This window comes from Mesocricetus auratus, unplaced genomic scaffold, assembly GCF_017639785.1.
Source record: "Mesocricetus auratus isolate SY011 unplaced genomic scaffold, BCM_Maur_2.0 Super-Scaffold_100007, whole genome shotgun sequence".
NCBI classification, from domain to species: domain Eukaryota; kingdom Metazoa; phylum Chordata; class Mammalia; order Rodentia; family Cricetidae; genus Mesocricetus; species Mesocricetus auratus.
In genome coordinates this window covers 55,958,694-55,982,347 of record NW_024429191.1, presented here as the reverse complement: position 1 = coordinate 55,982,347, position 23,654 = coordinate 55,958,694, and the positions used below count along the sequence as shown (strand labels likewise).

The 23,654-nt window shown below is 56.0% G+C and overlaps 2 protein-coding genes and 1 long non-coding RNA gene across 14 annotated transcripts; 1 reads left to right on the top strand and 2 right to left on the bottom strand.

Moving 5' to 3' along the window:
* Nucleotides 1-554: 554 nt before the first annotated feature.
* Tp53i13 (tumor protein p53 inducible protein 13) lies at nt 555-5,509 on the top strand. Of its 8 annotated transcripts, none has more exons than XM_005077043.4 (7): nt 555-749; nt 943-1,014; nt 1,218-1,259; nt 3,911-4,039; nt 4,342-4,542; nt 4,640-5,162; nt 5,242-5,509. In XM_005077043.4, exons 1-7 carry the CDS (start codon nt 648-650, stop codon nt 5,352-5,354), a joined length of 1,182 nt encoding a protein of 393 aa, XP_005077100.2. In that variant the 5' UTR covers nt 555-647; the 3' UTR covers nt 5,355-5,509. The 8 variants fall into 8 exon arrangements, with proteins under 8 accessions (XP_005077100.2, XP_040605124.1, XP_021086850.2 ...); XM_040749190.1 differs by having other exon boundaries at nt 877-1,014; XM_021231191.2 differs by having other exon boundaries at nt 568-749; nt 4,640-5,509.
* Nucleotides 5,510-5,835: 326 nt separating this feature from the next.
* On the bottom strand, nt 5,836-19,916 carry Git1 (GIT ArfGAP 1). 5 transcript variants are annotated; one of them, XM_040749184.1, is made up of 21 exons: nt 19,757-19,916; nt 14,465-14,598; nt 13,908-14,020; nt 13,695-13,800; nt 13,011-13,228; nt 12,834-12,928; nt 12,452-12,494; nt 10,898-10,924; nt 10,690-10,738; nt 10,344-10,416; nt 9,782-9,879; nt 9,173-9,284; nt 8,945-9,078; nt 8,698-8,850; nt 8,348-8,563; nt 8,209-8,262; nt 7,991-8,077; nt 7,830-7,903; nt 7,534-7,716; nt 7,352-7,415; nt 5,836-7,197 (listed from the first exon to the last, which is right to left on the bottom strand). In XM_040749184.1, exons 1-21 carry the CDS (start codon nt 19,806-19,808, stop codon nt 6,985-6,987), a joined length of 2,298 nt encoding a protein of 765 aa, XP_040605118.1. In that variant the 5' UTR covers nt 19,809-19,916; the 3' UTR covers nt 5,836-6,984. The 5 variants fall into 5 exon arrangements, with proteins under 5 accessions (XP_040605118.1, XP_040605117.1, XP_040605119.1 ...); XM_040749183.1 differs by having other exon boundaries at nt 8,348-8,578; nt 19,757-19,914; XM_040749185.1 differs by lacking the exon at nt 10,898-10,924 and having other exon boundaries at nt 8,348-8,578; nt 19,757-19,914.
* A 2,067-nt stretch (nt 19,917-21,983) lies between these two features.
* LOC121141413 lies at nt 21,984-23,612 on the bottom strand. Its single transcript, XR_005878321.1, has 2 exons — nt 23,157-23,612; nt 21,984-22,898 (listed from the first exon to the last, which is right to left on the bottom strand). It is a non-coding gene; the product is annotated as an uncharacterized LOC121141413 (long non-coding RNA).
* Nucleotides 23,613-23,654: the final 42 nt, after the last annotated feature.

The following is a 23,654-nucleotide window of genomic DNA, read 5'->3' as shown; positions in this document are numbered from 1 at the left end:
CTCTTAGGTCACCCTTGGGCGAAGAACGAGAGCGGGAACCCGGAGGAAGTGGGGGAACAAAGCAGTAACCGGGGGAGATGCGGTTTCCCGGGGCTCCTGGGCCTGAGGTAAGTGGGGCCGAAGCCCCGGGCCCGGAGAGAGCTCGGTGCTCAGGACTCATTATTAGTGAGGGTAGGAATAGGACAGTGTGAAGGCGAAGCGCTAGAGCCGGGACCCTAGGATTTCGTAATTCTAGCCCTTAGGGCACACCGAGTGCTTGGCGGATTTGCCAGAAGAGCACACAAGTCTCCGCCTAGGTCACCCTGTCCTTAAGGATCTCACTCCCCATCCTTTGCCGGGTTCCCAGATTCCACCCAGGCGATGGAATTGAGCTCTGCTGGCGGGCAAAGTCGCCCGGACGCACCTCGGGCGAGGGAGGTGGTCCCGCCGGCGTGGACATAAAGGTTTCTTAGGGGATCACAACTTTTCCGGCTTTGGGCTCAGGACGCGTGCGCCGGCCTGGCGGTGGGCGGGGCGGGGGCGGGCCTGGCGGTGGGCGGGGCGGGGCACGCGGCCCGGCCAGGAGGGGGCAGGACTGTGAACGAGCCGCGGTCTGCGTGGGCGCGCGAGCGGCGCGGGACTGCGGGGGCGCGCGAACCGCGCGGCTGATGCTTGGCGGGATTGCTGGCCCAGCTGAAATGGTTCCTCCTCCCTCACCTCCGCCCCGGCTGCTTCTGGTAGCCCTGGTGGGGCTCCTGAGTCTTTGCGAGGTAAGGCGACCGACTCCTGGTAAGGCCTTGGCCAGGGGATCTCAAAGCGCTTTGCTATAACTTTGTCCTGTAAGGAGTGGCGCGCGCGAGGCGATTCGGAGGCCCCTCCATTTGTCTGCGCCCCCAGTCCTGGAACCGAAAGGGCGGGGCCCTCGCAGAGGTCAACGCCCAGCTCTGCGCCTTGGACCCACAGGTGGTGGTTGAGCTGGCGGCGGAGGAGGCAGGAACCGGTTGTCCCGAGGGCCTGTGGCCTCTGCCTCCGCAGGTAGGAATCCTGGAGGGCCGAGGAAGAGAGGGGTATGAATGGCTTCGCCGCGTCCTCGATGGTCGCCCTGTTGGGATATCTGTTGGTTCCTCCTGTCCTCGGTCTCCAGCGTCTTCATCTCAGCCCAGGGCTTGGGGCAGGTTGTCCCCTTCTTCACCCCCACCACGAAGTCCCCAGCTGCTCTCTTCTTTCCCCATGTGTAGGTGTTACCAAGAGTGACATACACGCAGGTGGGACGAGGGCAGGTACGTACAACGAGGGTCCCGTCTCTGTATCCTTCCCTGAAGTCAGGATGCTCCTTGCAGGTTACCTCTGTCTTCCTTGGCTCTCAGCTCCATCACGTACCACTTTGTGCAGAAAAAGGGAAGGCTTCTAGTTGCCCATCCGTGGACAAGAGACAGCCACAGTTCCGTAGTGCAGTGTCAGGAATGCTGTTGAGTAGCTAAGTGTGTGGCAGATTACTACAAGTGGAACTCTGTAGGTAGCAAAAACAACCCACATCCCAGGACCGGGTGTGACTGAGAACTCTAGTTTTTCTAGGCTCTGGTTTTCTGCAAGAGATGGCATTCTGCCCCTTCAGCTTTAAGAAGTGAATGAATGTGTATAACAGCACTTTGTATCAGGAAACAGTATTGGGTTAGAAGTGATTTACTGTGTTGTAAACTGGGTTCAACTTTCATGAATATTTCTTTTTAAAACTGTTTAGGTTTATTTATTTTATGGGTATGAGTTTTGCCTCTGTGTGTGTGTGTTCAGGAGAGTTGTCATATTCCCTGGAGCTGGAGTTACAGTTGGTTGTGAACTGCCATGTGGATGCTGGGAACCGAACCCAAATCCTCTGCAAGAGCAGCAAATGTTCTTAATCACCCAGCCATATCTCTAATCCCCCTCCCCCCTTTTGTTTTTTTTGTTTTTTTTCAGAAAGGGTCTCACATTGCCCAAACTGGGCCTCAAACTTGCTGTGTAGCCAAGGATAACCTTGAACTCCTGATCCTCCTGCCTCTACTTCCTAAAGGGCTGGGATTACATCGAACATACTATCAAACTTGGCTATGTCTTTCTTGAATGGGATCCCTCTTAAATTATTTCACTGCTCAGAAACCATATGACGCCAGGTATTGGTTGCACAGGCCTTTAATCCCAGCACTTGGGAGGCCGAGGCAGGCGGATCTCTGTGAGTTTGAGGTCAGCCTGGTCTACAGAACGAGTTCCAGGACAGCCTCCAAAGGAATACAGAGAAACCCTGTCTCAAAACAAACTAACAAAAACAGAAACAGAAACCATCTGAGGATAGCCCACCTGTCATGGCTGAGTTCCCCGGCTTGACTTGTTAGTACTCAGTTAAATTATCTTCATCTGACCTCTCGATTAGTCTTGGTCACAGTGGGCCCTCTTCACACACAGGACTCTGGCTCATTTCCCTTGAGATGCCTGCTTTCTTTCCCCTGGTCTATTTCCTACTGGTCTAGTTCCACGCCCTGCAGCCATCCAGCTCCAGCCATTTTCAAAGCTCTGCAGGAGTCACAGCACCACCTGCCCCCTAAAACCTGTCCAGTTTCCATCCCACCCTCTGATCACAGCTAACTAAGCAAGGTGGACTTGGTGGCACAGACTTTTTAAAAAGATTTATTTATTTATTATGACTACAACATCCTGCCTTCATGTATGCCTGCAGGCCAGCAGAGGGCACCAGATCTCATTATGGATGGTTGTCAGCCACCATGTGGTTGCTGGGAATTGAACTCAGGACCTCTGGAAGAACAGTCGGTGCTCTTAACCTCTGAGCCATCTCTCCAATCCGAGGCATAGGCTTTTATAATCCTAGCCACTTGGGAGGCTGAGGACTGCAAGTAAACTCAAGTCCAACTTGGGCAACTTTGTGAGATTGTTTTAAATTTTAAGAAAAAAGGGTGAAAAGACAGTTGAGGACATGGCCTGATGGGAAAGCCCAGAAATCCCACCACTACCCACCTCCCGTACACACCAGTTTGAGTTGTATGGTTTTTTGCTTCCCTGAATTTTGATCCCTCTACTGCCTGGCCTTTTGAGGTAAGGGCCTCATAGCCTAAGCTGACCTGGTATTCCCTGAGTACCCTAGGCTGGCCTTAGACTTGTGATCTTCTTACATTATATTATGCCCTACAAGGCTAGGATTACAGGTATACACTGTCACACCCAGCTTTCCATGAGGTTTTCTTTTTTCTTTTTTTTTTTTGGTGTGTGTGTGTGTGGGGCAGGGATCACTGTGGTAGCCCAGGGCATCCTGGAACTCCCTCTGTAGACCAGGCTGACCTCAAACTCAAAGGTATCTGTCTGCCTCTGTTTCCTGAGTACTGGAATTAAAGGTATACACCACCACTGCCTGGCTGCATTTCTTATACATTCCTCAAGGTCCAGGAGTTCTTTTTGGATATCATTTATAGCATCTAGTGAGAATAGTGATTGATGAAATGTTCCCATCCTGATATTGGGAAGTCCTGTGTGTTTGGATACTCCTGGGAGATTGCATGGATTGGGTCAACAGAGGACTTTCATCTCAGGGAGTCTTGTAGAGCCGTTATTGCACACTCTGAGAAATCCAGCTAAAGACTGGATGAGTGGTGATAAGACCCTGGTATTGATCCCCGGCGCCATGGGCGGGGCAAGGGAGCCTGCTCTGAGTCTGACAGGGCTAATTAGCTGTGCTGTCCTGCCCAGAAGCTCAGCTTTGAGGGGTGGCACTGGATGGAAGAGGAGGTGAATTCAAAAGGAGTGTACGTCAGTACCCAAGACCCTTCTCTCCCACAAGAGGAAGGGCACCTTCTGAGAACCCTTCACCCTGGCACCTAGGACAGGAGGAATCGGGGTTCTCTGGGAGGGAGCTGGACCTGACTCAGCATCTCACCTTTTTCTCCAGCTTGATGGTGTCGCCTTCCTCTACCACCCCTGTGCCCACCCCTGGCTGAAGCTCCAGCTTGCTCTCTTGGCCCATGTGTGTGTGGCCAAGCCCACACTGGTTCCTGACTCCAATCTCACTTCGGACCGGGTAAGTGGTTCGTGAAAGTTGTGCCAAAAACAAAAAGAAAGGAAAAAATGTAAGGGAAGAAAAAAGCTGGACATGGTGGCTCACATCTTTAATCTCAGCACTCGGAGGCAGAAGCAGGCAGATCTCTTGAGTTCGATGCCTGCTGGTCTACAGAGTTCCAGGACACAGTGAAATCCTGTCTCAACATGCCCCCCCACCCCCCAAAAAAAGATGTCCTGCAGAAGGCTGCAGCTCCTTGGGCAGAGAAAGGAAAACTCAGGGCTGCTTCTTTCATCTTAGATCTAAGTTGCCTTCTTTCATAGCCCCTGGTGCTGACAGCTTGGGGGACTGCACTGGAGATGGCATGGGTAGAGCCAGCCTGGGTTGCCAACTGGTTGAAGAGGAGGCGGCGGCGGCGGCAGCAGAGAAAGAGTGTGTGGTTTCTCTCTGACACTCTTTCTGGGCCAGTTCCCATGATGGCAGCCCCCAGCAGAGGGAAGCTGTGTGGGAGACGGTGTGTACAGGTGAGGTGAGGGGTGCTGAGCCCAGATTTGGTGGTGGCAGCACAGGGTGAGCCGAGCAGAGCAGGGCCGAAGGTGACTCCGCTTCTCTTCCCATTAGGCTCCGACTCTGGCCTTTGCTCTGCGAAGCTGGCGGCCTCCTGGTGTAGAGGTGACATCTAGAGGCTCCCTCAGTGTTGCCAAGAGAAGAGGGCTCCGAGCTGCCCTTCGTCTCCAATCTACTCCCTCAGGCCTGAGGGTTTCCTTGACCTCTTCCCAGAGCCCGAAGGCCCAGCAGCCCATTTTGGGAACCTCATCTGTGGCCCCTGTCTCCTTGATGACTGGAGCACCTGGAGGCAATGCTAGGTCCAGGACAGAGGCTCAGAAGCCCAGTGGGCAAGACAATCCAGAGGGTTGTGCCTGCCCAGGCCAGGCTTCCCCAGCTCCTCGAGCAGCAGCGCCTCCCCGGGTGGCCCGAGGCCCAACTCCACGCACTGAAGAGGCAGCTTGGGCTGCCATGGCCCTGACCTTCCTGCTGGTCTTGCTCACCCTGGCCACACTCTGCACGAGATTGCACCGGAACTTCCGCAGGAGTGAGAGCATCTACTGGGGGCCCACAGCAGACAGTCAAGACACGGTGGCTGGTGAGAAGGCCCCCTACCCCCAGTCCCTCGCCAGGTGTGCTCAGTCTCTTGAATTCCTTGCCCTTTCGCCTTCTCGCAGCTGTGCTGAAACGGAGACTTCCTTTGTCCTCGCGCCGGATCAAGAGGTCTCGCAGACGGCCCCTGCTCCCGCCCACACCGGATAGCGGCCCTGACTCCGAGAGCTCGGACTGAGCGGCTCCGCCCCTCTGTGATTGCTGCCACGTGGGCCGTGCGCGGGCGCCCCCTGGCGGCAGATGGAGAGGCCCTGGAGGCTTCTTTTGGTTTGAGTATCCTTTTAAGCCTCCCTGATGCAAATTCCTATTTCTAATTAAATTATTTTAGTAGAATTCGGAGTAGGGTGAGTGTATCTGCCCTCGGGCATACTCCTTCAGGCCACCGGCCTTCGGGAGTTAAAGAGTGAAGCTGGCTCCCGGGCAGCCAGCATCCCCTGGCTATTAGGATAACATCAGGTGCTGGCACTCCCCACTCAACACACACTCAAGTCTTCATCCCTAATTTCTGTAGCTCAAGACAGCTGGAACTTGTTATCCTGCCTCAGCCTCCCAAGGATTGCCGATGGAGGAATGTGACAATGGTAAGTGATAGGGATGCTGACCCAAACGTGACTGCCAGGCCCAGCCCCACCTCCAGCCTCTAGACATCAGAAGTGGCACATGGTCACTTATTTATTTTTGATACAAATGTACATGACACACGTCTTGACAGCTGCCCGCCACCACAGGCAGGGCCGGGCCACCTGGGGAAGGTGGTTGGGAGGAACAGCTGGTGGGCGCTGTCTGTGCCTTGCCAGCCTTCCTAGCGGTAGCCAGAGCCCCAGGCCTCCAGGGGGTGGGGTGGGTCACTGTAGGTGCAGGTAGTGATGTGGGTGCTGGCCTTGCAGAGGTTAGGGAGGGGCTCAGTTCCACAGCCACCAGCTGAGTTGGGGACCCTGGGGAGCCAGCCCCAGGCTCAGGAGCTCCTTACTCTGCCTGGTCAGCACACTTCCCATAGGGGATGGGGAAGAGATGGAGGGAAGTGGTTTCTTTTGTTTATAGTGTAGGGGCACAAGTAGGAGCAGCGACTGGACCACAGCTGGTGACCCTGACTGTCGCCCTGTCCAGGTAGGGGAGAGGGACGCTGACCCCAATGCTGGTCCCACTGCTCTGGCCCTTGCCCCTCAAAGCTCCAGGTGGGCCAGGTCTCTGGAACGGCACTGCCGCTCACATCCGCAGTCGCAGGCACACAGGGACACTCAGGTACCACAAAGTTAAAATTAAGGGTTAGGGGAGAAGAAAGACTTTCCAGTGTTTGCTGCTGGGGACCCTGGTACACAAGTTGGGCCGTTTGGCATGAAAGAGCAGCAGGAGGGGCTGGCGGCTACAGGGCAGAGACACCCAGAGATAATGTACAAAGAGGGGGATGCCCCTGCTCAGCCCCCTAGGGCTAAACTGGCTCATGGGGATAGGGTGCAGTAGGCGGAGCTGCCCCATTTGGAGTGTCCCTGTCCACTCTACTGAGGGTGCCCTGGAAGGTGAGGGGCTGGGAGGGGTTCCTTGAGGCTCCTGCACATCAAAAGGGTAGGGATGCTATCTATGTACAGGGTGATGGGCATGGAATGTGGGGAACAGAAGCTCCCGTCACCTCACATTCCCATCCATGGGGTTTGAGAGGGTAGGCACCAGGGCACCTGGACACCAGAGGAGAATGGCGGCACTAAGGGCACTTGTGCCAGTGGCTCTGTTGGGGGTGGGTTAGTGTCTGGAGTGGCCCAGCTCCCATGGTCAGTGAGGTCCCAGGGTGTGGGTAAGGGCAGGGGAAGTGGTCACTGCTTCTTCTCTCGGGTAGTGATGGTGACCAGCTGCTTGGCAGCCTTGGCGATGTCATAGGCGCATTGGATCACCTGCTGAGTCAGCAGCTGGAAGTCCACAGGGGCACCAGGCTCTGGAGGCACTGTCTTCCGGCATTCACTCTGCAGCCGGTAGGCGCTGGCATTGAGCAGCCGCAGTGAACTACGCACAGGCTCTAGGGCCGGCCTCTGGAGGGAGGGGGAGGAAAGGCTGAGCCCTGGACTTTAAGCCAGGCGTCTGATTGTGGCTCAGGGTGCTCCCTCTCACCCAGGCAGGAGCCAGGTCACCTGCGTCTGCCCCACCCCAAGGTCCTCCCACTCTGCTTCTCTGTGGCGCCTGTACCTTTGGGAAGAGAGAGGCCATCTCAGTCACAGCCAAATGGATCTTCTCTGAACAGGGCACAAAGCTGTGAGAGGAGGGAGGAGTTGGATGAGGGGTTTCTCAGAATCTCAGGCAGGATCCTAGCACGGACCCTCCACACACGAACCAAGAAGATAACAGGAAGGAGCCTGTGCCCAGCCTACCTGTCATGTTTGAACTCCTGGGCTGCCCGCAATAGTTCCTGAATGTTCTTGGTGACCTGCTCTGTCTTCAGGATGACATCCTCCGTGCTGGGCAGTCCGGGATCTAGGTCTCCGTCCAGGCTCTCCAGCTCAGGGTGGAGCTCATCCTCCTTGCCCAGCTCTAGGAATCGCTTCCCTTCAAGTCTAGGCCCAGGTGGGAAGAGACAAGGAGCCATTCCAGCCGCCTGCACGGCTGAGTCCACACCACCTCCCTCCAGGTGCTGGGGGGTGGGGGTGGAGCCCCACAGGTGTCTCACCCAAGCAGAGGGTCCCCACTCTGTGTGTTTTCATAGTCACTTTCTGCACCACTGCCATGGCGTGAGAGCTTGCTCTGGAGGGGACAGGGAAAGGTGGCGGTGAGTACACTCCCGCCCCATGTAGCCCACATGCTGTCCCTGGGCACTGGGATGACAATTACCGCATGGCGACTTCCGTCTTGGGAGCATGACAGCAGTGGGGAGGAGGGAGTGAAGGGCACAGAAGAGGCAGACACCCCTTTCCGGATCTGAAAGCCAAGGCAGGGCTAGAGTCATTCTCCACCTGTCGTCCAGCGTCTGTCCCAGCCCAACTTTCAGCTACCAGGGGCTAGTGACTCACTGGTGCAGGGTTCACCCTCCTCCCCCAGGTCCTGCTTACCCGATAAAGGCCAGCAGGGACATGCACCGAATAAATGGCATCATCTTCCAGCTCCTGTGGTGGGTAGCACAGAGCGTCATGACAAGCTGTGTTAATGTGTGGCCCTTATTTTCCCACCCAAGACCCACAGTCCACTCACAGTGCTGTGGAAAGGCTGGAGCCGTGTGCTGAGCTCGTCCCCAGGTGCACCTCCAAAGGGCTTCATGGCAGAGCCCGGCTCATACATGGAGAAGGCCTGGCGGTCCCTGCGATGGGTGCTTCCACCGGGCCCCATGGGTGTATGCTCGGCCCGTTCACTGGGAAGTGGGGGTGTGGGTGCTGGCCCTGGCGGCTGCCGAAGCTGCAGGTTCTCTGCCTGCAGTTTGTGGATCTGAGTGTACACAGTGGCATCCAACTCTGGGTCAGGGCAGGCGCCGCCTTTGGGAAGGGATGACCCTACTCCCAGGGCCTTGGGTGCTTTCCTCCCGTCCCGCAAGCAGTAGTGCTCACCTCCCTCTGCAGCCTCCGGAGCTCATCACTCAGGCTGCTGTTGACCTTCATGAGCTGCTGCACTTTGGCCTCGGAGGTGGCCAGAGCCTTCTTCAGCTCCAGGTACTCCTGCAGTGTCACAGCCCCATCGGACAGGTCTGAGGAGTCCATGCTCTGCAGAGACAGAATCCAGTCAGTCCCGGGCAGAGGTTGACTAAGGGCTATGTATAACAAGGAGCTGGGTCTACAGCAGGGTTAGTGTTCAGACCCTAGCACGGTTGTTCCGAGTGGCGCCTGTGCTGGGCAAGGGCTCCTGGTCCGTGTCTTCGTCAGAAGCTACACTATCGTAGTCGTGCTGGTCGTCCAGGTCACTTTGGCTCCGTGCAGACAGCTCGAGGTTGTCTGAAGACACAAGATCTGTCACTCAGGGCTTGCTCAGCCATTGTTTATCCAGATCCCAGCCACTGTTTATCCAGACCCCTCATGCAGGGCCCACCTGTGGGGCTGCCCAGGCTCTTGCCCTGCTGCCTCCGTTTGGCCTCGCTGAGAATGTCAATGATCAAGGTGGCGAACTCTCGGGCATTAAACCGAGCCAACTTCTGTCGTCCCTGTAAGGCAGAAGGGGCAAGGCCAGCATGAGGGGCCATTTCTTTTTTTGTTTTTTTTTGAGACAGGGTTTCTCTGTTTTGGAGGCTGTCCTGGAACTCAATCTGTAGACCAGGCTGGCCTTGAACTCAGAGATCCACCTGCCTCTGCCTCCTGAGTGCCCGGCCCTGAGGGGCCATTTCTAATTGGCCCATGGGGATGGGGGGGGCTGGGACAGAGCAGCAAAGTGGGGCCCTGCCATTCTAGCCATTCTCAGCAAAAAACAAACCCCAAACCCGGCATCATCTGGCTAGTGAGCAGTGTAGCAGCCTCAGGTTCCCAAGGAGCCCCCAGAAGCCTGGAATACCCACCAGGGCGAAATAGCTTCATCCCATTCCCTGAACCCCAAAGCCAGTTAGACCCCAAGGGAGGCCTCGGGAGAGCTGGCTTCCGACTAAGGAAGGGGAGGGCTCCCAGAAAGAAAGGAAACCACCCAGGCCTCCTGCCTATCCCCCCTCACCTGGTTCCGAGTAGCTGAGTATTCTGGGTTGACTGGCAGGAAGGGCACAGCGCTGCGCTCCGTCACCAGGGTGCTGTGGTTTTGGGTAGCCAGCCACACTGTGGGGGAGGGGCAGGGAGCAGATCACCCACTGTGACTAGGCCTTCAGTAAGGTGGAGAAGCACAGAGCAGAACCCCCCCCTCCCCCAGGCCCCCCTATTCCCACTGGGCCAGTGTTCCGGGAAGCAGGGGTCTCCACGAACACAAAAGCTGGGCAAGGCCCAGTGAGGCCCGCCCACTGACGAACAGAACAAGGCAGGGCCCACCAGGCCAGACCCAGAGTTTGGGCTGGAATCTGGTTGTGGCCAGGAAGGAGTGATGTGGGGTGGGGGTGGGGTGGAGCAGGGCTGGGGAGACAGCCAAAGTGGGAGGCAGCCAGAGCGAGATGAGCTCCAGTGCCTGGTGGGGCAGGGAGGCAGCCGGCCTACAGCCCAGCGCTGCTCAGCAGAGGGTGGCAGGCCTCAGAGCAGCACCAACCCAGCTCCTTCCTCAGCTCGCTGAAGGACGGGCTCCTTGCACTCACCAGCATCATTCTCTCTCCGATCCACCTCATCATACACATCCATGGCAAGTTCCTCAAAAAGCCGGTTGCTGAGCTAGAGGTGGGGGGGGACACACCCAGGGTCTGTCAGGATGTTGTGTGACGTGGGGAAGGCTCATGACCCGTGTCACCCAGCCTGTCTTAGAACTGAGGGGAGGGTGAGGTTTTCTGTGCAAGGAAGAAGGGAGGAGATGAGGCTCTGGACACACTTGAGGGCAGAACCAGGATCAAAGGCAAGGGCATGGGGAGGTGTGGTGGGGGGAGGCTGGCAAGGCTGCAGAGGGCAGCTCTAAGTATAAGCAGTCCTAGCTTGTTGAGGCAGACTCACTGCTTGCAGCTTCTTCTTGGCAGCTTTGGCCAATTCAGACAGATCCAGGCTGTGGACAAAGGAGGAGAGGCCAGACATGAGAGACAGCTAGGCCCCTCCTGGTTGCCTCCCAAGCATGCAGGGAGTTCAGGGAGATGAGCCCCTGAGGCCACACACCAAGCCTCCCCCTGCCCATGCTTTATGGCCTGCAGCCGGCAGGTGCAAGTACCTCTGAGACATGCACTTTTGCCGAGATCTAATCCAGGATGGCAGCAGAGGGAAGAACAGGACAGAGCGGCAATTACCCAGGAGCAGGCGCACTCGCCTTCACACATCAAGCTCAGACACATCGCCGCACACACCCAACACCGAGCATGCAAGGGAACTTGTCTCCTCTGGTGGTTCCAAGGTCTCCCTCTACCTCAGATCCTAGCCACGCCTACCAGTTCTGCCCTGGTTTCCTCTGGTCTGGGCTTTTAGAAATCTCTCAGTCTATCTCCTTTACTTCTCAGACTTGCCCTGGATCCCTTTCTCATGCAGTGGCCAAAATGCTAACATGCCAGGCTATTACTCTGCCTTAAAGCAGCCTAATAGTACCATACAAAGAACATACCTCAACAGTACTTCTTCACAATGCTTTCTTTAAAAAATACACTATACTTCCTGCTTTATTGTGCTTACTCTTAACATACCCCAAAGGGTAAGTAGTAGCACATTCATTTCGAGATGAGATAACCAAGGTTTCAAGTCCCACAGCCTGGTAGTAGAGACCCTGCTCAGAGCTCCACTCTCAGGATGGTTACATTCTTGCTGAGGTTCCCCACAAGGTGCAGTCCCATCTGGCTCTTTCCAGTCTTATTCCCTCCCATTATGCTATGGGACACAAACTGCCTGCAGTTCCGACCTCTGCACCCTAGCCCTTTGGCTGCTGTCCCCTTAGACTGCTGCATTGTAGCTCAAGGGTAGAAGTAGTTTCTACATTACCTCCATGTCCCCAGAGCAGCTGCTGGTTCTGAGAAGGTACTAAGTGAATAGCCACTGAATCTACGTTCATGTGTGCGTGTGGTGATCATAGATATAGGCACGTGCGTGAACACACACACACACACACACACACACACCCATACCTCCCTTTCTCCCTATCACAGATCAGATTAGAGAAGGAGAGTTGAGTCTTGGGGTCTTAGAAGAGGCTGTGGTGGAAAACCTCTCCTAATGCCAGGGAGCATTGCCTGGCATGAGGGTGTAGTCCTTTGAGGACCACTAGGTGGTGCCACCATCTGTCTTGTAAACTGAGTAAGTGGCTGGGGGGTATCCTCCACTGTCTGGGTATCTTCGAGCCTATGAGATCAGAGGCAGAAATTCCCCCATTACTACCCTCCCTGGGATTCCTGCCTTAGGAGCACACTGGGGGCCTGGCTAGTAGATCCAAAGTCAGCCAGTTCCCTGGAGCTATCTTCTCCCTGCAGAGGGAATCCTTTATCCAAAGTGACACAGCAGGTCCAAACACAGCGGTCCAACTTTACAGGCCTTCTTTCCTTGTACCCCCCCCAATACTGAGTAACCCCACTCAGGTGTACTGGTGTGTGTTGAACTGACATTTCTCACCTGCCTTGGGAGGTATACAGTAGGTGGCAACTAGGCTATGAATTCCTGTGTTGCTAGTCACTGTGTATATAGCATGGGGTGCCTGCCAAGTCACTGAAGCTGGGAAGACATAGGGCCCTGGGTCAAGCCACCTTGACATCTAATAGCTGGAAAGGGGCATCAGGTGGGCACTCACCTGTCAGCCATCTGTGGGATGATGTAATGCCCATTCTTGTGATCTGAACAAAAATAAAAATGCCAAGTCACTGATGCCAGGTGGCGCCAGCACCCAGGAGCCTACCTCACTACCATGAGCAGAGTTTGACACCTGGAAGTGTCAGAGGAAATGGAGGAGGGCAGGCTACCCCGAGAGCATTGAAACTGGCTGTAAGTCAGGCCCACCCCCACTCCTTGGCCCCAACATGCTTGCAGCAACCCAGAGCCTGCAGCAATTTCACAGGAGTCAGTTGCCTAGCAACACAGTTTCCCAGCTGGCTTTGTCACTATGGCACCTGCTGCTGGGCGTGCCTAAGTCCCACCTGCCTGGCCTAGTCAGGCCCAACTCATTCTCTGCTCACCGGGCTTGCGTCCACAGAGGTAGAAGGCCAACCGGTCAGTGAGCTCATACTGGCACTCAACTAGCCTTTCTGCCAGTTCTTGGTGCCCCGCCTGCCTGTGGGGAAGGGACATGGCTCAGCCCTATAGCAACAGTCCATTCCCCTCCACCTAAGCCTCACCCTTTAACTGATTCTCACCTGGCATAGTCGATTGGTGTGCGGCCATTGACATCGGGGGAGCCAGGGTCAGCCCCATACACCACCAGCAGCTCAGCCTGCAGTGTCTGCCCTGCCTTGGCAGCCACATGTAGAGGTGTAGTGCCCTTTTCTGGGTGAAAGAAGTTGGCCTGGGCACCCAGGGAAAGCAGGCGCAGACACGTCTCCAAGTTGCCTGTTCGCACACTCGAGTGCAGTTGCTGCAAGGGGCAGAGTGTGCGGTAAGTGGAGTGAGTGTAACGGATCACAAGTGCCCAAGGAACCTCCCCCACACCTGGCTGTTCCTGGTACTCCTACCAGCTCCAAGGGGCCGCGCCAAAACTAGGCCATGTCAGACAGGCCAGAGGGCTTCCCACTAGAGGGTAATGCCAATAGCAGTTGCCGCCAGTCACTACCCTTCATGTGCTCTGCTTGGAACACAGAAACTAGAGGCAGGAGTTGTTACTACTTTCCCATTTCACTGGTGAGGAAATGAAGGTTCTGAACAGCCAAGCAAATACCCCAAGTTTTCCTAGCTTCAAGTTGCAGATGGGAGGCCCTATGTCCACATGGGAGTGGAGGTGTCTTAGCCACCAGCAGCATGACAGAGCAAACTTCCCTAGCCCCAGGGTAACATGGGTGTGGAAAGAGGGGCGGCCCACCCATCTGTTGAGGGGCTCCTCACACCTTGCTGAGGTCTTTGGCAGTGACGCCATCATCATCACGGCAGGGAAGCTTGTGCACAAAGGCCAGCATCTGGTACTTGGCCCTGATGAACTCTGATTTGATGGGGCTGCATGGAACACACAGGAGGCAATGGGAGCAGAGCTTAGGAAAACCACCTTTCAGGCCCCGTCCCCAAAACACGGTCCTGTCCACCACCCCTGCAGCCCCACTCACTGGACTTTGTCTTGGGGGTTGGCTTTGCGCCGGCCACTTTGCACTTGTGCAGGGTCCAGCAGGGAGTGCTCCCAGATGGAGTTGGCCCCGTTGCTGGCAAGTGTGTGCACCATCTGTGGGGAAGAGATGCCAAGCAAGAGTGCCCACTCTGTGCTGGGCACTAGGGGAGACATTAACAGAGTGCCTGCTGCAGCTGGAGATACCACCAAAGGTCCTACTGTGTGCCTGCTATGGCTGGTCTCTATCCAGGCAGGCCAACCCAAAGTGATGTGTCCTGTGTTTAGCACTTCATGCTGGCTTACCCTGGTGGGCTTGCCAAGGTTTACAGAGTTTAAGTAACTTGCTCAATACACTGTCTAAGACAAGCATCCAAGCTAGTGAATAGACACTACAGGGAAAGGGACTGAGTGGGAAGGTTCAGGGCATACTATTTTAGATGGCTACTGTCCTGGGAAGGTTCAGATTTTGGACAGGTATATGTGTGTCTCTGTGGGAGGACAGGAAGGGGGACTGGGCACTGCACACTGAGAAAGAGTGTCTCTGGTCTAATCCCCTACCTGTAGCAGTGTAGGAGGCCAGGCGCTGTGGCGAAGGTGCTTGACAATGGAGATGTGGCGTCCCAGGCTCCGGTGGACACTGCAGCACTCGTCACAGACCAGCACACCTCTGCTGATAGATGCCCAGCCAGGGTCTGGGGGAGCAGAGTAGGGAAGTCAGCTGAAGCCACAGGACAGCCACCACTTCCTAAGCAGCCGCTGTACCCTGGCATATGCTTCTGGTACATTCAGTCAATCTGCTCAGGAGCCCAGAAGCTGGCCACTAGCCCTTTCTTCTAAGTCCTTGTACCATCCTGGGTATACATGGCCCCTAAGGCTCCTCAGTGGGCACAGTGTCCTACATCACAGCCATTGCCACCAGTTTCACAGCCTCTCCTCAGGAATCAAGACTGCTGCCCAGCCATTCCACAGGGAGGCAGAAGCCTCCTATGGGATATGACCCTGACACCACGGATCACATATGTTCCTGTTGGAACCCATCTTACAGACTGGTTCCTACCCCTATTCTGACACAGTTGGAGGCTCCAGCCTTAAGGACAGACTGAACAATGGAACTAACCTTGGCTGAGTTTTCACTATTTACTGGCCAAGTATTTTGCTCACAATTCTTTTCACAAGTGCTAGCTTGCTCTACTGATGAGGATTCACTGGCTCAGAGAGGTCAAAGGGCTTGTTCAAGGTCACACAGCCAATAAGTAGAGCTGCCTGGATGCTGGAGCCAGGCACTTCAATGCCAGACCAGGCCAAGCCTAAATTTTCTGCCCTCTGCTCCTCAGTCTCAGGACCAGCCTGGGGAGGCATTCTCCAGTCCTTGTGGAGAAATGAACTCGGGAAACAAGAGTGAGGACAAGTGGGTAGGAGGTCCTGGTCCTCAAGGGTAGTAGAGATGCTACCACTCCAAGCCCCTCTGGAGAAGGGGGGGAGAAAGCACATACAGCTCAGGCTACAGAAAGGAAAGGTCATGGGGGAGAAAGCAGCCATTGTGTGCTGTCCAGAGTGGGGGCAGGGAGCTGCTCTCCCAGGACACTAGGCTCTGCTCAGGCCCCCACCCAGGCCCAGGAAGCCTTGTTCTGGGGGTGGGGCTGGCTCTTTGCCTTCCTTATTAGAATTCAGGATGTTCCGCAGTGGGGACTCTTTTCTTAGGGGCTGGACAGGTTTGGGATGAAGGTAATCTTGAGCAACCAGAAGGCACTTGATAGACTCTTGGAGCCAATGTTTCCATCAAAGTTCCCACAGCCATGAGCAGACTGAGTCAGGGCTTACGCTCTGCCCATGGGGGGCAGTTCCCCAGTACAGTGTGGAAACAGGAATTAAAAGAGCTGTTTTTTGGGAACTCATAAAACAAGGCAATGAGGGATGGGCAAAGAGATCACCACATGCCCTGGGGGAGAGAGGGGGACTGATTCAAAAAACTGGGAGGCCAGTCATCTCCCCCAAAAGGGGGAGCCCTAGAGTCTTTAGTGTTAGTTTTACCCAAACAATGAGAATGGAAAACTCCCTTCCCCCACTTCCAAACACCACTGGGTCAGGGGGTCTGCCTGCCAGTCACCTCCTGCAGCCTAGGCAGGAAGCGGGAAATGATGCAGCCTAAATTCCTCTTGTTGAAGAGGTAGGGTTTCCTGTGAGTGGGGAGACGCCCAGATCAGGATCAGAAATGGGCAGCCCTGAGGCCTCCACCCCAGCCTGTGGCCCTGTGGAGAAGCCAGGTCTACAGGAACCAGTTGATATCCAGGGCCAGTGGTCCCAGAGCCTTAAGCTTGAAGGCTTTGCTTGGCATGGTTTCCCTGCCTGAGAAGGGTCCACCTATTCCTCTGCAGTAACCTCAAACAGGAAGGGTGGCCAGGGGATATTGTTTTGGTCTGGGCCAGTTCTGGATGACACAGATAGGAAGTCCATCCTAACAATTCTACCTGCACTGTAGGTCCAAATGACCTTGGCCTGCAAGCCAGTTTCAAATCCCACCTCTGCCAGTTCTCAAGCATAAGGGCCAGGAAGGGCTTCTGAGTTAAGAAGCTCCTTGCAAACCTGGGGCAGAAAAGGAGGAAATGTGAGGGTTAGAGGGCAGGTAAGGGTTAGTGATTAGTGGCCAGGCATCAGAAACACACTGGGATAAGATAACTGGAGTCAACCATTAGAAGGCCTTTAAAGTAAATTCATGCCACCTCCAAAAGCCACCAGTGGCTTCTACGGCCAGCAGGTTTGCATATAAAGACCAGCCTCAAGCCTTTCCCCCTCTAAGCTAAGAGCCAAATCTTTGGAAAATGGGGGGGGGGGGGAGAGGTTATCTGCTATGCAGAAAGCAGGCAAGAGGAATCCAAGGGAACAGAGGTCAAAGGGGTGGTTACTGCTAGGGGCATGGTCAGAGGTGGAAGCTGGGGAGAGTGATGGAAATGTTCTATACGTTGAGTGGTGGCCACACAGGTTCACACACGATTGAAACCCACAAACAGCTAAACGTGGTAATGCACACCTTGAATCATGGCATTTGGAGAGCAAAAACAGGTGGATCTCTCTGAGTTTGGGCCAGCCTGGTCTATATAGTAAGACCCTGTCTCAAAACTAAAAAAGAGAAAGGAAAAAAGAAACGCCACTTAGCTTAGTTATACTCTAATAGAAGCAAAAGCTGCTGGGCAGTCATGGTGTAGCCTTTAATCCCAGCACTTGGTAAGCAGAAGCAGGTGGATCTCTGAATTTGAGGCCAGCTTGGTCTATAAAGCAAGTTCTAGGCCAGCCAGGGCTGCACAGAGAAGTCCTGTGTGTGTGTGGGGGGGGGGGGCAAAGCCTACCATCTGTCCTGCACTTGTAAGAAGACAAATGAGCCTATAGGCTGCTTTGCACCATGCTCCTCAGCTGGTGGTCAGCTCTGGTCACGCACAGGCTTGTGTATCAAAGTGTAAGGCTGATGCATTGGCCATTGGCTGAGAAGTGGACAGTTGAGAGCCAGGCAAGTGCTCTTGGGAACCAAGGCAATGAGGCAGAGTGGGCAGAGGCAAAGGAAGGGGACAGTCAACATTCTCTAGTGCACTCCGACTCCTGCCTTTTCTGGATTCCCAAGGCAGGCAGGGGCACAGCACCTGGTAAGGTAGCACAAGCTGCCACAACAGCCACATTGTGTCCAGACGCCCTACAACATATTTACACTTGTCTCTGAGCACAGGCTGCATCTCACCTCTTGCCTCTATCACTCTCCAAGTTAATAAGCTATAAAAGGGCCATGACCCTACCCCACAGTCTCACAACACAACCTTGCCTGGCCTGGAGATCTGCCTACCTCTGCCTCATAAGTGCATGTACCACCACACCCAGCCAACAGCAGAGTTCTATTACAGTGTCTGTGACTTTGGGCTAGAGATATGCTGGGATGTATGAGTATACAGGGATATGAGATATTTGGTATATATATTTGTGCATATGCCATACATATGTGATACAAGAGAATGCTTGGCATGCTCACGTTCTCGTCCAGGATGCTACAGGCCCAGATCTAGAATGACAGTGTGCCAGCACCAGTGTGGTGTAGGGCAGTCCTGAGAAACAGCAACACTTGTACCTGGGGAGTGGCGCTGTGTGCCAATCGCTACACTAGGTGCTCAGGAGGGATAATGAGTGAGACTGTCAATGCTGGGCACATATGCTTGATCTACATTCTGGATCAGTGGGAAGGAAGAGTACGAAGGTGGGCCTGCCTCTGTCACGTGAGGCCAGGGGCCGTGAGCTCAGTGGTCGACCATCTAACACACCCATTCTTCCCTAGCACCCACTAGGTCCTCAGAGGTTCCAGTCAAATAGTCACAGACAACACAGAAGACATAGCTTTGCTAATACTATCTTCAGGTCTCTGCTCCAGAACCAGGAATGTAGCCTGGGGAATGGAATGGGAGGACCCTCAAAATCCACTTCTATACCATCTGCTTTGTGTTATAGTTGAGGAAATGGAGGCCCAGTGTGAGCAAAGTGCTGCCATAGGTCACAGGGTAAGCTGGAAACAAAGGCAACCTGGGAACCCACACTCCCCTGATGGTACCTGGTAGCCCCAGGCTCGCCCCACAGCAATGCTCAACAGCCTGGATAGACACATAGCTTTTTCATTCCAGGCCAACCTATGGCCAGGGGAAGGGAGTCACAGTTTCCAGCTAACTAGGGGCAAGGACATCTATCTGTAAATAGATCCTCCAGGGCCCTACAAAACATGACATACCCTAAGGAGGTATCATGCTCACTCCCCTGCCAGAAGTCCACAACTCCCAACACTCCACTGTAGAGCATAAGAACTAAGGGACCATCATTCCTTATGGGGCTCACACTGCCAGATCTTGGGACTTCTAAGGAGTGACTGCAAGTCAACGCCCCACACTCTCACCTAATCACACCTACAGTCCCCACGGAGTTCCTAAGACTCCGAGCTTATCCAGAAAGCTAGCTTCTTTTATAGAGGATGGCAAAGGCCAGGGCTTCCTTCCTCCGGCCGGCTGCTGAGTGCCATCACTGGTTGTGTCTTTCCACGTAAGGGGAACAGTCTGCTAAGTTGCTGCCCTCCCTTCACTTCCTCAGCAAGCCAGGGGGGGCTTTCAAACCAGTCCAGACCTAACCCTGCTGGGAAGGAGGGAGGAAGCAGTGTATAAGCGCAGCCAGTCGGACAAGGGAAGCCGAGGCACTTCCTAGAATGGACTAGACAGCATAGGAATCGGTGTCTAGACTGAGGCAATACCTCGCACACCTTAAACAGGCCTACCCGGAACAGGAAAAGCTGAGTCTAGCTGTTCCCAGACACCAGCAGGCCTGGAGATGCTTCCGGGGAAGATGCCCATGCTTAAATTGTTCCTTACCGTGGGGCCCTACAAGGAGCCCCAGCCTTGGGAATCAGGGACTGGGCGTCCTAGAGTAGCCATGCCCGTCAAGTGCTCCCGAGAAACCTGTATCCAGGCCCCTTGCCCTCCACCGCGGACACGCGGACCATGTGAGCAGCAGGTGCAAGACGCGGGGGTGGCAGGGATGACACAAACCATACTAGCGCCCACCTCCCACAGCCTGCGGGCCTCCGCCACGGCCCTCCTGCCACCCCAGGCTGGCGCTTCCGTCTGGATGCCGAGATGGAGGTGGGAGGCGGTTCCCTCCAGTCCACCGGCTCCAACGCGTAGCGCCCCCCGCAGCCGGCCCTCCCGCCAAGGACGCCGCTCCGCAGTGGCCCCCGCCCCGCCCTCCGGCCCCGCACGGCGCTCCCGCCAGGCCCCGGCGCCCGCCCGGCGGCGGCCTGCGGCGCGGTCCCGCCCCCGGCCCGGTCCCGCCGCTTACCCGGGGCGCTGCAGTCCGCACACACCTCCGCTCGCGGCCCCTTCCGGGACATCCTCAGCGGCGACGCGGCCGCAGCCCTCTGGGCCAGCGTGGGGGGCGCGGGCGGCGGGCCCGGGCGGCGGCGGCGGCCTTACGGCCCGGCCCGGCTCCCGCAAGGCCCCGGCGAGGCTCCGCGCGCGCGGTCAACCGTCCGCCCCCGGGGCTGGCCCGGAACCCGCCGTGCCCGCCCGCCCGCTCGCCCTCGGGCACCCTCCGCCCCGCGCCGCCCCGCGCCGCCCCGCGCTGCCCCGCCGCCGCTCGCCGCTCTCCCCGCCCCCTGCGCGGCCCGGGCCGCTCCTGCAGGAAGCAGCGCAGGCCCTGCCCACCAGGGGAGGGGCGGCACGCACCCCGCCCCGCCGCTCCGCTCCTCTCCAAGGCCGCGCCCCTCGGAGAGAGGAAGCCTGCGCACCGGCCGGAGAGGACGGGGCCTCTTAAAGGAGCCGCGGCCCTCTTCAGCCTGGTCTTCAACCGAGACACCCGCAAGCACTTTGACCTTCACTTTCAGATTGGGGAGTGGTCCAGGAGCCGAGAGACGGATGTGGTGGGGACTAGGGCGGACAAGAAACCTCCCCAGGCACATTGCTCCTCGTGGTCCGAAGCTGGGCTGAGGTGTGTGTTCTGGTCCCCTCTGTGTCCATGTCAGTGTCCAGGTGGGTCTGTGGCAACATCCCCGCCAAGTACACGAGCTACCACCAATTTGGACGTCCAGGTGCCCAGGAAGTCACTCAAGTGTGACTCCCTGCCTGCGGGATTAAAAAACGCACCTTCTTTGTTTCAAACAAGAAAGCCAAGAATCTGGATGGTTAAGAGTGACCACTGAGTTGTATGCACCAGCACAAGCTTGCTATCTGTTTTGCATGCATCAACGATGTTTTGAGGCCGCCCAACGGGTGTGTATGTACCCAGAGCATACGCATATAATATATAGGATCCAGTTCTTGTAAAAACCTTTTTTTCCTTTTTTTTTTTTTTGGACTTCTCATGGAGACCGGAGGAGAGGGAGGGGGCACGGAGCTGAAGTGCAGGCTGCACGTGGGTGCACCCCACACTGAGCATGCTCCCCCATACACGTGTGACCCGTTTGCGCCCAGCCCCCATGCCTACAGCAGCAAAAGGGCTGTCAGAGCACTCAGCTTGTGGAGAGGGCAGAGATACACAGCACCAGGTTGGAGGGGGGTACACAGTGGAGGACGCAGGTCAGTGGTGACATAGTCCTAGGTGTCAGGGATTCCTACTCAGTTATAGAACGGGGGTTTGGGGGAGTCCTTTGATAGGGGTGCCTGAGTGGGTCGACTTTTCCCAGCAGTGACAGAGCAGCGGTGACTTGTGGGTGGGCAGGCTCCTTCCCTAGCAATGCTTATGAGTCACACCACCCAAAATACATGCAAAGTTCCACCACATTTTGCTGCAACCCAGATTGACAAGTTTGTTTGAAATTGCGATCCACAGGATATATTTATAATCTCACTTTAGGGAAAAAAAAAAAAACCTTGCAGACATCCCTTCCCCCCACAGCCAGCAGCTCAGCAGGTGGGGCTTCTGTCAGCAAAGATAACTCGAGGGTGGTGGTGATGCCACTCCATACTTCACTCGTACCGAAGAGGCTGTAGGCTCGGCGGCCCCAGCTCTGGAGGTGGGAAGCAGCCTGGCAGCTAAAACTGGGCGCGCAGCCCAGGAACAGTGGCAGCCCGTTCACCCCAGATCGACCCCCCAGCTATGGAATTTCATTTATTAAATCTCGAGGCGGCTGCTGGCAGCCCTGTCGCTTGGCTGCCTTTGTTTCTTAGCTGTGTGGGCGCGTCTCGAGCACGTGGCAGCCAGGGCGCTCAGACCAAAGGGAAAGCGACCTGGGCTTAGAGTCGGTAGAGGACCATCTGGCGAAAGGGGAACCTAGCTACCCAAAGAATAAATAGTTCTTCCACATGTATGTTGGCCTCGCTCCCTTCTTGGTCTACAGAGTGGTTCAGGGGAAGAATATTCACGGCCCCTCCCCTCTGGCCGTTCCATCTCCCTGTTGGCTCAGGGACAGCTTGGGAGTAGCCCTAACACATTGTCCAAACTTTGTTCCAGAACCCCCAACCTCACCACAGCCAAGATTCAGTGCTTGAAGATGGAGATAGTAGGGTTTCTGGGTTCCCCGGAGATGTCACCATCCCAAGAAACAGCAGAGCTCAAGTGGAATCACACACAAGGCTCTGAAACGATTTAATGAAGTACTGTACAAGTATTCTAGAAACCTCTCCTAGATGCTCCTCCTTTACTCTAGCCCCCTCCTCAACTCGGGCTGCAATCACGACACTCTGCTGACCCCTGGCGGTGGAGGTGCGGATCTGGGCTGTGGAAACGCCTGCCGGCTCCTCCCCGGCTGCAGAAAGGGGCGAGGCAGTCTGCTCCTCCCTCAGCCCTCCCGGGCCAGGCAAAGCTGGGTGTGCGGGAGGCAGGGGAGAAGGACCACACAAAGAAACCCGAGAGAGGCATCAGGAGTTTGCAAGCTTTTGCTGGCACCTCCCACACAAACACTCATTAGACTGTTGTTCCAAGTCGGGTTGGTGAGGAATCCCCTATTTCTGCCGTGGCTTAAGGTGGGCTGAGGGAAGGCAATGCGTTCATTCCTACCACCCGTCTCAGCCTGGCTGAAGGAGAGTTGCTGTCCTGGGCTCACCCCAGGAGGTGATATCCAATCCCATTGTAGAAGTGAGTGGACTGAGGAACTCAGAAGTGTATGCAATTTGCTTAAAAACAAGCAATTGAGGCAGTCGGAATCTAAACTCTCTCGACATCATGATCCATTTTCTCTTTCAGGGCATCTTGGTCCTTTTAACATTTGCAGCTGGCCACCACAGAGGCCATTTTCACTTTTTCCACACTCTCTGCAAGGGATCCTTGTGGAAGGGCTCGTTTGCTCTGGTCATTCAGGAAGGAGGCTGTCTGCACCCCGTCATTTCCCTTAGTCAGGGACCTACATGGGTTGGAGGTGTGGAGATGCCAGTTTGCTCAGCCTCGTCCTGGTTCTTGATGAGCAATGTAGGGGAAGGACTGTCTTCTTCGCCCCCGTTAGACATGCTCTTTCCAGCGTGATGTGTGGAAGATGGGGTTTACTTTTCTGAGAGAGCAAAAGATTGAGAAATATTTCGAGTGTCAGATCCCTGTCTGCTTCAGTGACCCTTGGTACTGGTGCCCTGAATCTTTCCTAGGGGCCGTTCATTGGTCAATATCTTCTAAGAATCCAGATGCCACCTCACCCTTCCTGGGACCCAAGCTCACTTCTGCAGGCCACATGTCCCCCGCCCCAACCCTTCAAGTCAGGCCTGTAAGCCTCCTCTATTTCCTTGCCAGCTGGTGGAGGGCCACCCCAACCCACCTGGCATCCAAGTAAGGCCCCCGTTTCGTCCGGGCCCACTGTCTGTCCACCCTTTCAGGAAATCAGTTCCAGACGGTCTCGGGTCATCCGAAACGCTCGGTTCTACCAGGCGGACTACAAGCCCCATGATGCTGCGGGGCCGAGCTGTAACTAGCCCAGCTCAGGGCACCCGGGTCCCCTCCTCTCTCTCCCGCATCTGCTCGTCCCTCGCCGGCCGCTCGGGCTGAGGGCCGGGCTATGCGGTTTAGGGTAGCCGGAGGCTGCGGGCGCGCGTCCCTGCGGCGGCGGCGGCGTCCCAGGGGCCAGCGCCCTGTGTGCCCCCGCTCCCGCTGCGGGCCCCTGCTCCCTGTGCCGAGTGGCGTCTTTGTGTGCGGGGGTGTGGGAGGCGAGGCGCGAGGCCGCGTGCCGCCGAGTGCCCGCTCCCTCCCCGGGCGGGTGGGGGCTGCTCCGCGCCGCCCGCCGCCGCCTCCCGAGGACGCCCGCCGCCCGCACCACGCC